Source organism: Hirundo rustica, chromosome 7 (genome assembly GCF_015227805.2).
Source record: "Hirundo rustica isolate bHirRus1 chromosome 7, bHirRus1.pri.v3, whole genome shotgun sequence".
NCBI lineage: Eukaryota > Metazoa > Chordata > Aves > Passeriformes > Hirundinidae > Hirundo > Hirundo rustica.
The window spans coordinates 8,311,383-8,326,270 of NC_053456.1; the positions used below are offsets into that span (position 1 = coordinate 8,311,383).

A 14,888-nucleotide genomic window follows, 5' to 3' on the forward strand; every position below is an offset into this window, starting at 1 on the left:
TCTGTAAATCAGTTTATGACTGTAAAATCTTCTAAGAAATTTTTTATCTCTATAACTGATGCCCACTCCCATTTGTCCAACCAACTCTACCACTCTTTGCAACTATTAAGAGATAAAGAACCATAACTTACTGGTGGAAGTTGTCATGGATAGAATTCAGTAAGTTAACCTATGAGTTGGAAAAAAAAATACATATTTATCTTTTCTGGTATGAGTTTTCAAAGACAGTAAGATGAATATTAGTTTTAAAAAGTTACTATATAGATAATGCCCTCAAAAGCAGAAAGAAATCACCAAGTTTTCTGCCAGAAGATAAACCACAATCCTTTTGATTCAGTAAAATCTATCCCACTGGTGGAATGACAGAAACATAAGTGTTGGACCACAGCTGAGATTTTTAATTTTACTGGCACTCGGATATTCCACTTATGAGTTTTCCAGCACAATGCCTTCCCAAACTAAAGCAATAGAGTAAAATGGCCTGTACATGTGTCCATCATGTGTTGAAATTTGACATAAAAGCACCCTGCAGATGTTGGTCCAGTGTTCAACAGTGACTGTACACAAGCACATCACAAACAAACAGGAAAAAACACTTCAGCCTTTGAGATGGGAACCACTCGACAGATTCCGAAGAACTATTTCCACACAAGGCTCTGAAGACTCTCCCAGCAGTGCAGGAGCAGCAGGTGAATTCCTGCACTGCTTTCATTGTGCAGATGAGGTTTACAGGTTTCCTACCAACCACGCATCATTACTCACTTTGCTTATGTGTATTTTACTGGATGCTAAAAGGTGAACTCGTAAGAAGTACAGAATGGCATTTCAGAGGTGTGGCTGCTCTTACAAGACAGTAACATTGCACTGAATGAAGACAAAAATAAACATTTATAACAGCATCCCAGGAATATTTTGCTGCTTCTATAAATTCCCCCAACTAATGAAACTACATGGAATACATCCTATGTGACTGCCTTTGGTTGTTTTTTTTTTGTTTGTTTGTTTTTTACATATTGCTGAGTGCATTAAAGTTCAACAACTGGCAATTATTGTGATCCTTTCTCTCAGCTTTGAACACAACTTGCAAGTCTCCAAGCAGTTTCTCCTTTTGATGAGTATTTGAAGAGTTCTGCACTAAGCAAACCCGAGGGCTGCAAACAGAATCACCTGCCCCACTGCCACAGAAAGCTGAACTCATCTCTTCTAAATCTAAATTCTTCCACCTGAATGAGATAGCAATAAGCAGGCATGGCAGAATCTGCAGGTGTTCCTGACCCTCCCTTGGAAAATTCAAACAAATTCTGAACAGACTCCCAAGTAGCCAAGGGGCTAAAGAATTCCTGTTATTTACTGTAGTGAAATTATTGCTTTACTCATCAGTATTTGCCATGTTCACATCCCTGCCTCAAGATAGTTCCACTAAGCCTGTGCTTGAGATCATAATTACAGTTTACACTACAACACATTCATGCCAGGAAAAGTAACCCTGCACAGCAGTGCTGCACTGCACAGGATGAGTGTGCATGTGTTAGACTACAGTGAAATCACCATACACACCCCAAAATTGAAAGACATTATGAAAAAAATTACTTTTAAAGCCTTTAAAAAAATGCATCTTTCTCAAAATAGGGTTAAATATGAACCAGGATCACAGGGACCTTTCATGTCAGAACTAAAACCCTCATAGCCAAAATTCAACTGTACAACAATTCTTACTAATGTTGTTTAAAAGGAATCATGATGCTCACTGTCTTTTTCAAAAGGGCTGGTTTGGGGAGGAAAAAGGGGAAAAAAATCTCCCCCAAACCCAGGAACAAGACAAAATGCAAGTATATTCCAGAAATCTTTGTGAGGCACAGATGCCAAAGACATTTCTTGTACACTATTAGACAATATCTACCTGCTGAAACCTTGGTTCTAATATTAAATATATCTTAAGGAAATCTCAATGATTTTACACATTTAACTAAGTTAAGATGGCACCAGGAGACATTGAGAATTCCCCCTGTGAACCCTCAAAAGGCATTGAATTATTTTGGCAAGAGTACTTCCAGTTTATACAACAGTGAAATAAATCTCCTCTAGATACTGTTTCTTTATTCTCTATAATCAGCTTTTTATGTCCCCATTTCAAAACCAATCTCTCTATAACTTTTAAATTTTCAGGTTTGCCCTCAAAAAAAAAAAAAAAACAAACAAACCAAAAATAAAACAAAAACCCCAAACAAATAAATCTGTATTAAATGCTAATGTACAGGAGAAGTTAAAGTAATGTTAATTAATACAGATTGTACTTCATGCATTTTTTAAAATATGATATATGACTTTTCTGAATGGAAGAAATGAAAACTACCTAATGTGGATCAGAGTCAGCTGCTTAAGGGAGGGAAATGGTTGCTCATCATCTCCAAAACAGGATGTGAAAGGACACTAGGAAGTGTTTTTACAGAGTCAGAAATTTGACCACTGCTTGTCTCACAAACTAAAGAAATATATCTAAATACTGCAAAACTCACTAATCTGTTCTTCTTTTTTTTTTTAAACAAACAAAGAAACCTGAGGTATCAAAACATTTTTATTTTAAAGGTTGTAATTTTTTTCTCCTCTTGTTTCCTCCTATTTCTCCATCTTTACTCAAATCAGACACTCGTCATTGGAAAAAAAAAAAAAAAAAAAAAACTGAAATCACTGTTATGCCCAGGAAATAAGCAAACTCTACACAGACGGCAAAGAGGAAGGGAAAAGAACATTCTAAAGAACATTCTTTTCATGAAAACTACTCTTCTGATCCAGTAAAATCATCAGCAAATTAAGTGTAGGCAGCTCAGACCCTGAGAACTAAATCTGATGTTGCTGACATCAGCTTAAATTTGTTCTCCAAAGTTACTGACTGTGGTCTGAGTTCATAGCAAAAGGTATTGACTAAAAAGAGAAAAAAGGGTAATTTGGTGCTATGATAGCAAGACAGGGATATTTGCTGACCAAATGTTACACATGTTTTGAGAGCACAGTGAGTGGTTTAAGCACGCTGTACTAACAGCTATTCTTTTACAGCACAAACTAACAGCTATTCTTTTACAGCACAAACCATTTCCCCTCCAAGATTACAAATAGTTCATGAATCATTTGTTCCATTTTTGTTTACAAAGACCAGTAACTCTGCTCTGACAGGACTGAATATGATGAAAGCCAAGCAAAAACTTTTTATTTCCTTCCCCAAAGACTGAAAACTTAGAAAATAGTAATAACATTTTCTTACCTCCTTTTCCAAATATACTTTCTTATCATCCAGTGTATTATAAAGAGTAAAAAACTGCTTCGTTTCTTTGTGAGTTGCTGAGACTGCAAAAAGGAAAAACAAAAAAAAAAAGGAGTAGAATAATAAAAGAATGTGAGGTAAAATGGAATCTGTAAAAATACTCCCTAGGCTTTATAGAACATATTTTCCAGTATCAATAATGGAACACGCTCACTAATGTACATGCAGAGGGAACATCCTTCCAGAGTTTCTCTCAGCAGGGTTTCCAGCTATCATCTCTTACAAGAACAACACAGCTCAGTGTCTAAATTAAGCCCCAACTGCTGACAGCCCTTTCTGCCAACACATGTTGGCACCATCAGCTGCCTGGTTGTGCTTCCTTCCCAAGCTTTACCCTGACACCACGCAGGCAGCTCTGGGTGAGCTCTGCTCACAGAGGCTTTGCCTGTGCTGTTGGAGGGGCACAGGCTCAGCAGGGACAGGGAAGAGCAGATAATCTTGGCAGTACTGTGTGGAAAAAATTAGACTATAAATGTCAAGCTACCCATGTGCAAGATGCCCAACAAAGCTTTTGCTGTTTTTAAAGTCTTTTTATCTTCTTATAATCTACGTGTGGTGATAGAATTAAATAATAATACTTTCTGGTTTAGGTGGTTTGAGCAGATGTTGGTCAGAGCTCAGCTTTGAAGGCAAGGCTCAGACATGCCTTCCCTTGGGCCTGCAAGATGATACTCAAATCTGCTGTGTGTCCCTCTAGTTCTTCAATGCCTAAGGAAATCCAATATATTTGTGACTCCCAAGGAAAGAGTTCAACAGGCAGCAAAAGTCATTCTAGCTAGAAAACAGAACCTGGAAAAGATGTATGAATTAAAAATGATAAACCTCAGTGAAATCATGCTCATTAGTCTGGGATTTGCAGAACTGCTGCCAAACGAAAGAGGCCTTTCCCAAACCATTTCCTTCATGCCACTCCTTCTGTTCTTCCAGCAGCTCTGGTACTATAAGTCTTTCATGAGTGGATTCCACATAACAACTTGGAAAACCTTTCAAGATTTCACCTGTGTTGGAAAGTTGTGCCAATTTATGGAGCCTTACGGGCACACACCAGAACCCATAGAGGGTAAAACAGACACAGGGAGAAGAGCAAGAAGGAACCAATTGGCTCATTGATACTCTTAAACATTTTCAGTGAAAGAGGTTCAGTTAGGTCAAAACCAAAGCACTGAATATTGTAACCAAAAAGGACTCTGGTACCAAAAAAAAAAAAAAAAAAAAAAAAAAAAGTCACAAAAATCACTAAGGTTTGAAGTTAGTGCTGAAGACTGTCTTGTCTAACACCCTCTGAAGCAAAGTTCTAAAAAAACCACCTTTTGGCAAGTGAACGTTCACCTGAAACTGGCTAAATGAAAAGCCTGTAAGTACCTCTAAAAATACCACAATTCACAGAAAAACTACCTAGAGATTTCCAGCTCATTTCTCCAGAAGTTTAACCTGCACCAACAGGTTTTTCCACCCATGACTGAGCAGTGTGTTACCCTGAGATACTACTCACACTTTGTACTTTAGAAAACAAAGTACCATAAAATTCAAAGCATCTTAAATCTACACCCAAAGCTGCACAAGTCTCTTTGATGCTAGTCTCTCTGTACTTCAGATATAAAGGAAGAGCCATCTTTTGAGCAGGTAGCTCTGAACACACTTTGAATTAGACATGTCAGAGAATGTGCAGAAAATTTAAGGAAAAACAACAAAGTTCTTTATATTTGGACTTGATTAATAAACTGCAAGGCACAGCAAAGAGGGGGGAAGAAGTACTGGACTTGTACTCACATCTATTCCATCTGTTGAGTCAGACAACACAGCACAGGACTGTGCCACTGGAGATGCCTCACCAGGGCAAGGGATTTGGATCACACTCAGTTTGGAACTGCTCACCCTTCCAGGGCTTGGTTCACACATATTTAATAAATGCAGAATACCTCTGAATCATTAGCTAGGTTTTCTTATGCTAACACACAAGCTAGTTAAATATATCACCAGTAAGCATACTGGTCTGTTATCAGTTTAATGGAAGAACTTCGTAATTTTATTCCATTTGCACCTTTTCCAATTTTATAATTTCTGACCATAAAAGCTAAAAACAATTTGTATTCTGCTCCTACCAAGATATTGCAGGATTGTGTTAATAAAAAAATGAAAGAAACCAATCCCCTCAAGACACTGTTTTTACTTTGTAGTTCTTGACATAGTTTGGTTCACAACCAGTTATGTCGTGTCAGTGGAAACAATAAAAGCAATCTGATGGTAAGGCAAATGAATTAAACACGATTCAAACTTACAGCAACCTCATTTGTAAAAGGTGAATTAAGGATTTTCAGAACATACTGGTCATTAACCTAAATGACAGAACCTGCTGCAGACAAAATTTAGTCCAGAGATCTTGTGCATTGAGTTTCACCCTCAGGAAAATTCTTAAAGCCCAGCTTATAAAACCTCAAAAATATGATGTGTAACGTGAATTAACAAAAACCTTTAAAATACCACCAAACCAGTAGGTGCTGTTGGTTACATGCCATAAGCTTAAAATGCAACTGCCCTCCTTCCAGGGCTTTAGCCTTCAGCAGGATGGTCCTGTTTGACATACATACCCTGACTGTAAAGTTCAATAAATCTCTTCTGATACTGTGTGAGCTCAGCTCGGCTGGGTACTTCATCAATCTTGCGTTGTAAAATGGCTATTTCTCTGTTTCTTCGCGCCTGAATAGAAAGTTAGGAGGGAGAAAACAAAGCCTCTTCTTGTTCTCTTCTTAAAATGGAAGCCCCCCCAGCAATACTTTGTTATTAAATAACTGATTTTAAAAACAAAAAGCATTGGCTGAGGATCAATTTATTTGTTTTGCAATTGATTTGTGACAGAAACACTTGTTAAAATTAGAACAACAAAACGAAGTATTAGAAGTTACAAGACAAGACAAACATTATCAATTTTGTACGGGTAAGAACACAAAGAGTAACTCACCAGTAGCAGGCGGAGCTTTTGAAGTTTCTCTTTCTCAGCTTTGTACTGCTGTTCTATAATCTTATTTGGCTCCTGGAAGTTGAGAACCCAAAACAATTGTGTATTACAGTAGCATATGAGAGCTGCAGTACAAAAATGGCAGATTTGGTTGCCTTTCCTGTTTTGCCTATCTTTGGCTCCCACAGTAACACCACCATTTGTTATTTGGGTTTAAAATAATAATTCATTATCTGTATTAGAAGCCTGACATCATTTACTCCAAACAAGGGCACTTAGATAGCTTTTAACTTTCAATATTTTAGTTTTTAAGAGTTATCAATAGTTTTTGCACTGCTTTACAAGAGTCACACTTTAAATGAAGATACAAATCCAAAGATTGTCTGCACCCATTGTCTGAGTGTTTATGCTTTGATTCAGTGGTGGGGTTAAGAATAACAAGGCACCTGAACAGAACATAAACCCTTGACGTATGTTCTAGACTTCCTGCAGTGTAGACTTCAAGGTAACTTTTTCTTGCTAAAAAATTTAAGATTTCTATATGCACTTTAATTTTTTCATGCTGTGCTGAGGAGGACAGCAGCATCATGGAAGTTGTAATCTGCCTTGTTCCAGAGGCATGAAGGCATTGAATGCTTACCCACTGAAAATCAAGTCATTGAAGCTTTTCCTTTTCTGTTCATTTCATTATTCATTGCCATCAGTCTGGATGCACTTGTGTTAAAACCTAACTTCTGACAGCTGCTCACTGCATGCAGTGCACCGAGCCACTGAAAGCTCATGCTTTCATTCTTCAGATAACCCCACTTCTAAGACAAATCCAACCAAACAGACCTTCTTTCTGAGGAAGACCTGTTTCTGTCAGAGATATGCACAGCTCTTAGCACAACACACAGAGATTCCTCTCTAGTACTACAAAGAAAGAAATAAAAGGAACAAAAGCATCTGTGAGCAGAGCCCCACGGATTCTGTGAAAATAACAGATAATGCTGCTGCTGTTTTCAGACTCCTGTATTTCTAGGATTATTAGCCTGAACTGTGGCTTTACAGAGCTTTTTAGATATTCCAGCAGATACTTTAATGCCTACAAGAATGTACCAAAAGTCAGAAAGACTTGAACAAACATTTCAAAATGCAAATTGAAAATAAGAACTTAGACTTTTGCTATTACCTGTTCCTCCCCATTTTCCACTGCTTCAGCTTTCAAATTCTCAATATTTTGTTGTAGCCTCTCCATTTCTTCCTTTAAAAAAACAAAAGTTGGGTTTTTTTTAACTGAGACCTCTTCCTTTAAATAGGGGAGAGAAGGATCTTGACAACACACACTTCTAATGAAATATCTGAGGTGACCACACATATATTTAAATTTGGAAGATTAAACAGCATTCCCTGCTTAAAGGTAAGGCATCCATTAACATTCATTACATTAAACTGTAATGTAACAAACATAGGAACAGATTTATTTCTTACTTGCAAATGTACCAGATCCACCTAAGACAACTAATGAGTGACACGGAAAATGAAACAGAAGCAGCAAAGCAACATTACAACAGTGTGACATGGGAAAGCGATGTACGGCATTTGGAGAAATGAATGAACCTAAAGTTCCTTGCTAGGAAGCTTCCAGAACCATCCTTGAGAACCTTCCCAAGGAGTACATACAGGAAAACAAGGTTTTATACTCAGTCTAGACCACAGAACACTATTTACTTCTTTTCATTCTATTAAATTCCATCCTCTATTGTTTGAACAGATGAAAACACTTCTCCTGATCCAATCTCTGGGCAGTCCATCCACACAGGACAGCAGGACACCGAACACAGCACTTAAGCAGTACAACTCAAACACTCTCTGAAAACTGCCATGGCTCCATATCATTATTGTCTCTTTTGGTGGCTTGCTCCAAAGCAGGGGCCTTGCTGAGCCCTCCTCTTTGGCAGCCCTCAGGTCACTGCTGGCTGCATCACCCGGGGAGAGATGACCCACGGGAGGCTGTGACAGCACAGGTGGGTGTCCTGCACAGCCCAACCCCGCAGTGACATTTTACAGAAGGGGAATGGGAGGGAGAGGAGCCACAAGAGGCACAGCTCTGACCAGCACAAGGCAGGTGTGGTGTCTAGGACCTGCCCTGCATTAAGGAAGGCTTTTTCCTCACTCCTCCCTGCTCCAGGGGTGCTAATATTCAATATAAACCTGGAGTTAGCGGTACCTGGAGGCTGGGGGTGTGGGACAGACCACAGACAGGGACACACAGCACAACACACCAGTAAAGTGCTTCTTTACCAAGTTTGAAATGAATCCTTCAAGGAGACACTGGAACTTACCCTACAATGTGCTTTGAACTCCTGCTCCTGGCTTTTTAGGTTTTCATTCATGGCCACCAGTGCTCGCAGACTCTGTAATATGCTAAATTTGAAGATCCGGTAAACTATGTTAGATTTTTAGTTTCTAATTTAAACAGATGGAGAATTAACACATATTAAAACAAGCTTAGTTCTAAATAAATTTACAATAAAACCTGGGTAAATTAAAACCCCAAATATCAGCACTGATACACCAAGGTCAGAATAAAGTGTTACACTGAATATTCTGGTGGCTTTGCTATGTTTTAACGTCATTACTGTGAAAGTTTTGAGAGACTTCTTTTTAATTTATGTGAGATGAAGGCTTCAAGTATGGACAAAATAAATCAAGAAGGCCTCATTTTTTTTTAATTAATTGTTTAGGTTGACAAAGCAAGAAACATCGAATGAATAATTTAAAAACCATTATTTTTTAGAATTTCAAAGGTAACAAAGGAAGAAACTTACCTTGAATCTGCTTGGGATTCTATTGTTTCTAAGGCTGCCAATTCCTTGTCCAGCTTTTCACTGTAACTCTTAACCTAAGGGTTACAATTAATAATAAATTGACAATTAATTGAATAATAATAAATTGACTTTCCCACATGATGATGATAGTGCGTTAAGCTGACAAAAACCTTCACTGTTTAATACATCCCTTCACACACAGAATTTCTCAAAAAAGTTTCAGCTACAAATAGCACAGAAAAAAACCCCAAGGATTACCTCTATTAATGTCTTTTTTGCTTCAGTACATTTTGCCTGCAGATCAGCACATTTAGCTTGCAACTGTTACGAAAGAGAAAAAAAAAAAAGAGTTGGATTCTATAGTCACACTAATTACACCTGTAATGGAGAACAGAGAATATTTGAGCTGTTCATAATGGCTGTCTGTCAAGCAGCAGGCCAAGCATAACAAACACTGTCTTTTCTTGTCAGCTCCTCCTGCATCTGATTGCAAGAATTCTGATTGAATATTTAATTACTAACGGCAAACATTTACCACCTGACCTTTTAGCTGTATAAAGTCCCGGAATAAACAACAGCTTTTACAAAATAGAGGCCAACAGAATGGTGACTTATTGGACAGAATCTCTGCTAAACTGCTCAAACTTTTCTAGCCTGGTTGTACTGGCTTAGTTTCACACCATGAGTCCCATTTTATACTTCTCCAAATAAGTCAGGGCAATTCAAGACTTGTACAGAAACACCATGGCACCAAAATACAGACATTTCCACACCAAATAACCAAGATGCTTTATGGTTTGCTTTTGTATAACTATGGAAAGTCTAATAAGGCAGTTAGCAACATTTGAATTATAATAAAACATTAAGTATTTCACTTGTCAATTCACAGAGGCTAATTTTAGAAGAATATCCTTCTTTAAACTGCTTATGATTTAAGATAACATTGTAAATAGTAATAACAAAAATAGGATGTGGCTTAAAAAGTGAGCAAACAGAAAATGCACATGTAGCTCAGTCCCACTTCCTTTCATGCTGTTTTAGTTTGCTGTTCACAATACAGAGCTGACTTAATGCTCCACTCTTCCCTTCCCAAAGCCAAATTTATAAAAAAAAATTTTTTGTTTTTCATAATTTTTCACCAATAAACTCTATGCTAACTAACTGAAAAAAATTTAAGTCTGCAGTCCACATCTCATGAAAACTGACCTGAATTGTTAGTTTTGAGAAATCTTCCAAAACTTACTGCAGTACTGAAGCCAGAACACCATAAATAATTTTTAAAAGGCGGGGTTCTTAATTGTCACTGATTTCAAAAGCTGCTTTTGGCAAGTGGTAAATGAAATTCAGCCAGGAAATTTTTACTTTAGTAAAGTGATAAAGGGATTATATTTGGCTTACAGCTGTCAGTACATTTTTTCCCCATATAAAAACAGCACTGAGATTGTTATGGACTGAAAACAAGCTGCACAGAATTAAAGGGCCCTCAACTCTTAAAATGGCAAAAGCATGGTCCTCCCCAGAATTAAGGCTGAGCTAACTGCCCCCAAAAACACCACCTGTTCTCACAGTCCAAGGGCAATGCAAGCAAGACGTTGAGAGAAACCAGTGCTCAGCACGACAAATTGCTGGTGCAGAAGAAAGCTTGCAGGTATTTTCTGGACGGCAAAAACTCTGTGATCAACCACTTTTACCAGTGTTTTCTTCTCTACTACACACACAATGCTTACCTCTTCCAGGAGTTTGGTTTTTTGCAAAATCTGCTTGTTGAGAGATACCACCTTCCTCCTGTGTTGCTGGGCAGCTCCAAGCCTTTCTGGTCGCTCCTCGGCAGAAAGCTCAGATTGCTGAAAAAAACAGTAACAGCTTTTTGGGTCTCACAACATTGCTTTCTGCTTCTTCAGAGGCTCAGGAAATACCAAAGTGGGACCCACCTACAATATTCCTTATCAAGAACTGTGTCCCACTGTCCAAAAGAATGACTTACTGATTTATCTCACACCGAAATAAGGAAGCAGCTGAATTATATTCCAATATTTACAAATAAAGTTAGCTAAAAAAGTCAGGTGCCCTGGGACAGGCAGAAAATACTACAGTGTACTAGAAGACACTTTTTTTTTTTTGCATCAGCATTACGATTTAACCTGGTAGAGTTCTTCAATGGAAAAAATACAAATGTACTAAAAAAAACACCTTAAGCCATGGTATTCAGTGAACTTGTTGCATCAGAGATGTTCCACATCCCAACAAGTAGCTCCAGAATTTTCAGAAGCCTTGAACAACAGTGCATTCTGAAATAGAGGCTTGGATGCATCTTCATGCTGAATGACAATGACATCCTCAGTGTGGTAGATGCATAGGGTTTTTTTGGGTTTTTTTGTGTGTGCACGTGTATTGCTGACACCAGCCTTTGAGAACTACTCAATCCAGCATGCATTGCCAAGAGTGTCTCAAAAATGCATAACAGAGACAGCAATCTGGATCCAGTCTCATCTTCTCTCTGAATTGTGAAAGCAAAGCTGACAGAAACATTCTTTATCAAAAAATAACATTTATAATAGAAATCGTATATTTGCAGTAGACAAAGGAATCATTAAAAACCAGTGATATCTTGATCTCTAAGGGATTATTTGCCTAAAAATTATTTGTACCTTTTGAAATTCTTCCCTTTAATACTTAAATCCATCTATTTTGGTAATTTGTTTCATGCACTCAGACTTCTTTTTTTCACTTAATCCATTTTCCAATATTTCACTAGAAAACCAGTTAATTTTCAAGTACCTCAAGTGCTAATTTACAGCCTGTCAAAGACTTCAATACTAAGTGCTTTTTGAATAATTACCAAATGTTGACAACTGCTACAATGCATAATCAGCTAAAATGCTACAAGAAGTGTGATATACTCGTCACTCATATTTGCTCCTGGCTCCACTCTAGACAGATGGGGAAGCAGCTTAATTTTAAATGAAAATAAGAGGCAAAACCTGTCTTCCTCCTCTTCATTTTCTATATTATTCATATTGAAGAGCAGCTTAATGATCTGTTATGTTTTTACATCCACAGCAAGAAAAGACCAATTCTTAACCCAGTAATTCACAGGCTTTCTTTGCTTTTGTTGTCAGGAAAGGAAGAATTGCTTCTAAGCAACACCTGTGACCTTCAACAAACAGACACTCAGTCTTACTTATTCCTCTCATTATTTAGTCAAATCACATTCCTTCATCATGTTATGCATTCCAAAAACCTGATCCCTCTCACCACACATTTAGCCTCTTACATGCATAAGATACAAATGGAGAAAAATGGAAATGCAAAAGAAACATAAGCTATACCAGTTTGCAAAAATTTGCAAAAAATCCATGTAGTACAGCTTTGGCATTAAAAAAAAAGCAGATCATATTTCAAGAAGTGAACTTTACAGCTTGCTTTTTGAAAATGGGCAAGAACCATCACTAATGTTTCTGACTGTTTAAAGATGATCAATTTGCTTCTTGTTATTAATTTTCTGCCAGTGTTTTTAGAAGGTGAGGAACGACACTGCAATCCTTCCAGCAGTTCACTCAGCAGGTTAACATGGCAGCAGAATGGAGGGGCAAATGCAGAAAATCATTAGCATTGATCTTAATCAAAATGCTTCCTGCAAGAACGGTTGTGGCCCCTGGCAACATCAGACCTAGAATTTGGCTTCTTCACTGGGCTTGTGGATTCTATTAAGACTCTGGTAAATAAATAAGCATTGCTGTCTTTCTCAGGCTGTGTACAGTTACCAGGAGCTAAGACTATTAGAATTATATCCAAACATTGCTGATGATTTGATAAACTCTTTGATAACATCCTTAATTCTTTTCCTGGTGCATGCATACGTGCACAGAAATTCTATTTTTTTTTCATCTCATCCCACAGATTTGAAAAGTGATCTATTTTTGGTTTGACTTGAATCAGTTCTTACTTTTCAGAGTATTAATCACTGTTCTACTATAATAGTCAAGGTCCTGCTCCCTTCTCTCAGAACAGAAGAAATGTAACGTTGAAATATGACCCTTGGGCTTCTCTTCTTCCAATCTTTTATAATAAAGAAAGGCCAAGAATTTGCTGTTGAGCTATAGGGTTTATCTCCAAAATGGGAAAGCTCCATACCTCAAATGTGTCAACAAAAAGGAAGAACTATAAGAAGACTATTGGACAAGCAAGAGCGACCTATAACTCATATCTGGCAGTGATGTATTGTATGCATTAATTGCTTGAAGAGCCAGATTTTCTTTTCACATTACTGCAAAAAACAATCACAGCTGAGCACAGTAACTGGAGCAAACACACACATTTAATTGCTTTGACTTCTCAAAGCAACAAAGGTTTGGGTTTGATGAGTTAAGGTTCAAAACTTGAGATCCAGGGCATGACTGAGAACTGGCCTGCAGTGCAAACACCTGGAAATCTGAGTGGAGGAGGCCTAGAGTTTGCACTGAGCAAGCTCACAGAACTGTATCTCTGTGCTTAACACTGAACACTTTAAAGCTTATCAAGAATTTAGGCCTCTAGTTTGAATAGCTATAACTCAGGCCCCTCTTCATTCATGAAGGCATTCAGGCAGGTGCTGAAACCCAAATTAATCATGAATGCAATTTATAAAGGGACATGTACTATCACACCAAAAGCCTGGGAATGTTTAAGTCTCTTTAAAGTACTTTGCTGAACTCTGGCTGTGCTGCTGCCCACAGCACACTTAAAAAGTGTGTTTCAAAAGAATCATGGCAATGAAGTTGGCAGCTTAAAGCCTAAATTAACAAGCTATCAAACACCACATGGTTAAACCCACACAGGTAACACACTCACCTTCTCAGCATATTCAGACACAATTTGCTTGATCTCATCTGATTGGAGTCCAACAATCTGGCCAACTGTGCTTGCTGTCAGTTTGCCCTGCAAATGTATCAAGAAAATGCTTCGAGTTTTGGAACTGCCTGTACTTTTACATGACAATTTCCAGTAAGTTCTAATTTTAAAAAGAAATTTGCACAATGAGTAAAAATCTCTTATCGTATGAAAAGTCCAGGAAACATTCCACCCCCCAAATCTAATTTTGCTGATAGAAATTTCTCACTTAAATCCTTTTAGCAAATTTCTATTCATATTCCAGAAACGTAATTTTTATTCTTTATACTGAATTTTGCATTTGCTTAATAAACCTTCAAGCATGCAGGAACGTTCAAGAATTCACCTTTAAACTGCATGCATGCATAAAACCAGTTTTCAAACAGAACTGAATTCTACAATGGATTTCAGTAGAAAGCATGTAAATTAACTCAGAGACTAGACTAATTATTACCTTTTCTTTCATGACTCCGGCATAAAGAGAAACAATATTTAACAACTGAATTGATTCCCAGTCCTTTCACCCAGAAATCAAAGAACAGACTACAAGTTCCATTATATCATTTAATGCTACAAATTTAAAAAAGAAGATACAGATCCAGTATTTTCTGTGTCTTAGACTAATGTTGCTGTTTATTTAAAAGTGCTTTGAAAAGAACCTTTAACAGCAAAGAGTTTTGCAGCACTCTCCCCAGTAATCCTCTGAATAACTTCACAAGATGAATAAAGTAAGATAGTGCATCTTGGGTAGCTGCAGAGTGATGCCTTTCCCCTGAAATTCTTGTAGAATCCATTTAAAAGAGCCATTTATTTATACTGTTGTTATCATTTCAGGGCAAATGATGAACCAATTAGCCTTCTAAAATTTACTATCTTCCTAATTCAAACATTTTTTATGCACACTCCTTATGAAAATTTAAGCACAGTCATTCCA

The 14,888-nt window shown here is 37.5% G+C and overlaps 1 protein-coding gene across 2 annotated transcripts in view; it reads right to left on the reverse strand.

Moving 5' to 3' along the window:
• The window catches only part of CCDC93 (coiled-coil domain containing 93), a 34,963-nt gene that overhangs the window by 3,957 nt on the left and 16,118 nt on the right, over positions 1-14,888 (reverse strand). For both annotated transcript variants that reach the window (XM_040069235.1, XM_058421295.1), the window contains exons 11-20: positions 13,916-14,002; positions 10,813-10,929; positions 9,344-9,406; positions 9,086-9,159; positions 8,600-8,681; positions 7,447-7,518; positions 6,279-6,350; positions 5,908-6,016; positions 3,260-3,342; positions 132-169 (exon numbers count right to left, since the gene is read on the reverse strand). In XM_040069235.1, coding sequence (XP_039925169.1) covers positions 132-169; positions 3,260-3,342; positions 5,908-6,016; positions 6,279-6,350; positions 7,447-7,518; positions 8,600-8,681; positions 9,086-9,159; positions 9,344-9,406; positions 10,813-10,929; positions 13,916-14,002 — 797 coding nt within the window. The remainder of the gene's footprint in view (positions 1-131; positions 170-3,259; positions 3,343-5,907; positions 6,017-6,278; positions 6,351-7,446; positions 7,519-8,599; positions 8,682-9,085; positions 9,160-9,343; positions 9,407-10,812; positions 10,930-13,915; positions 14,003-14,888) is intronic.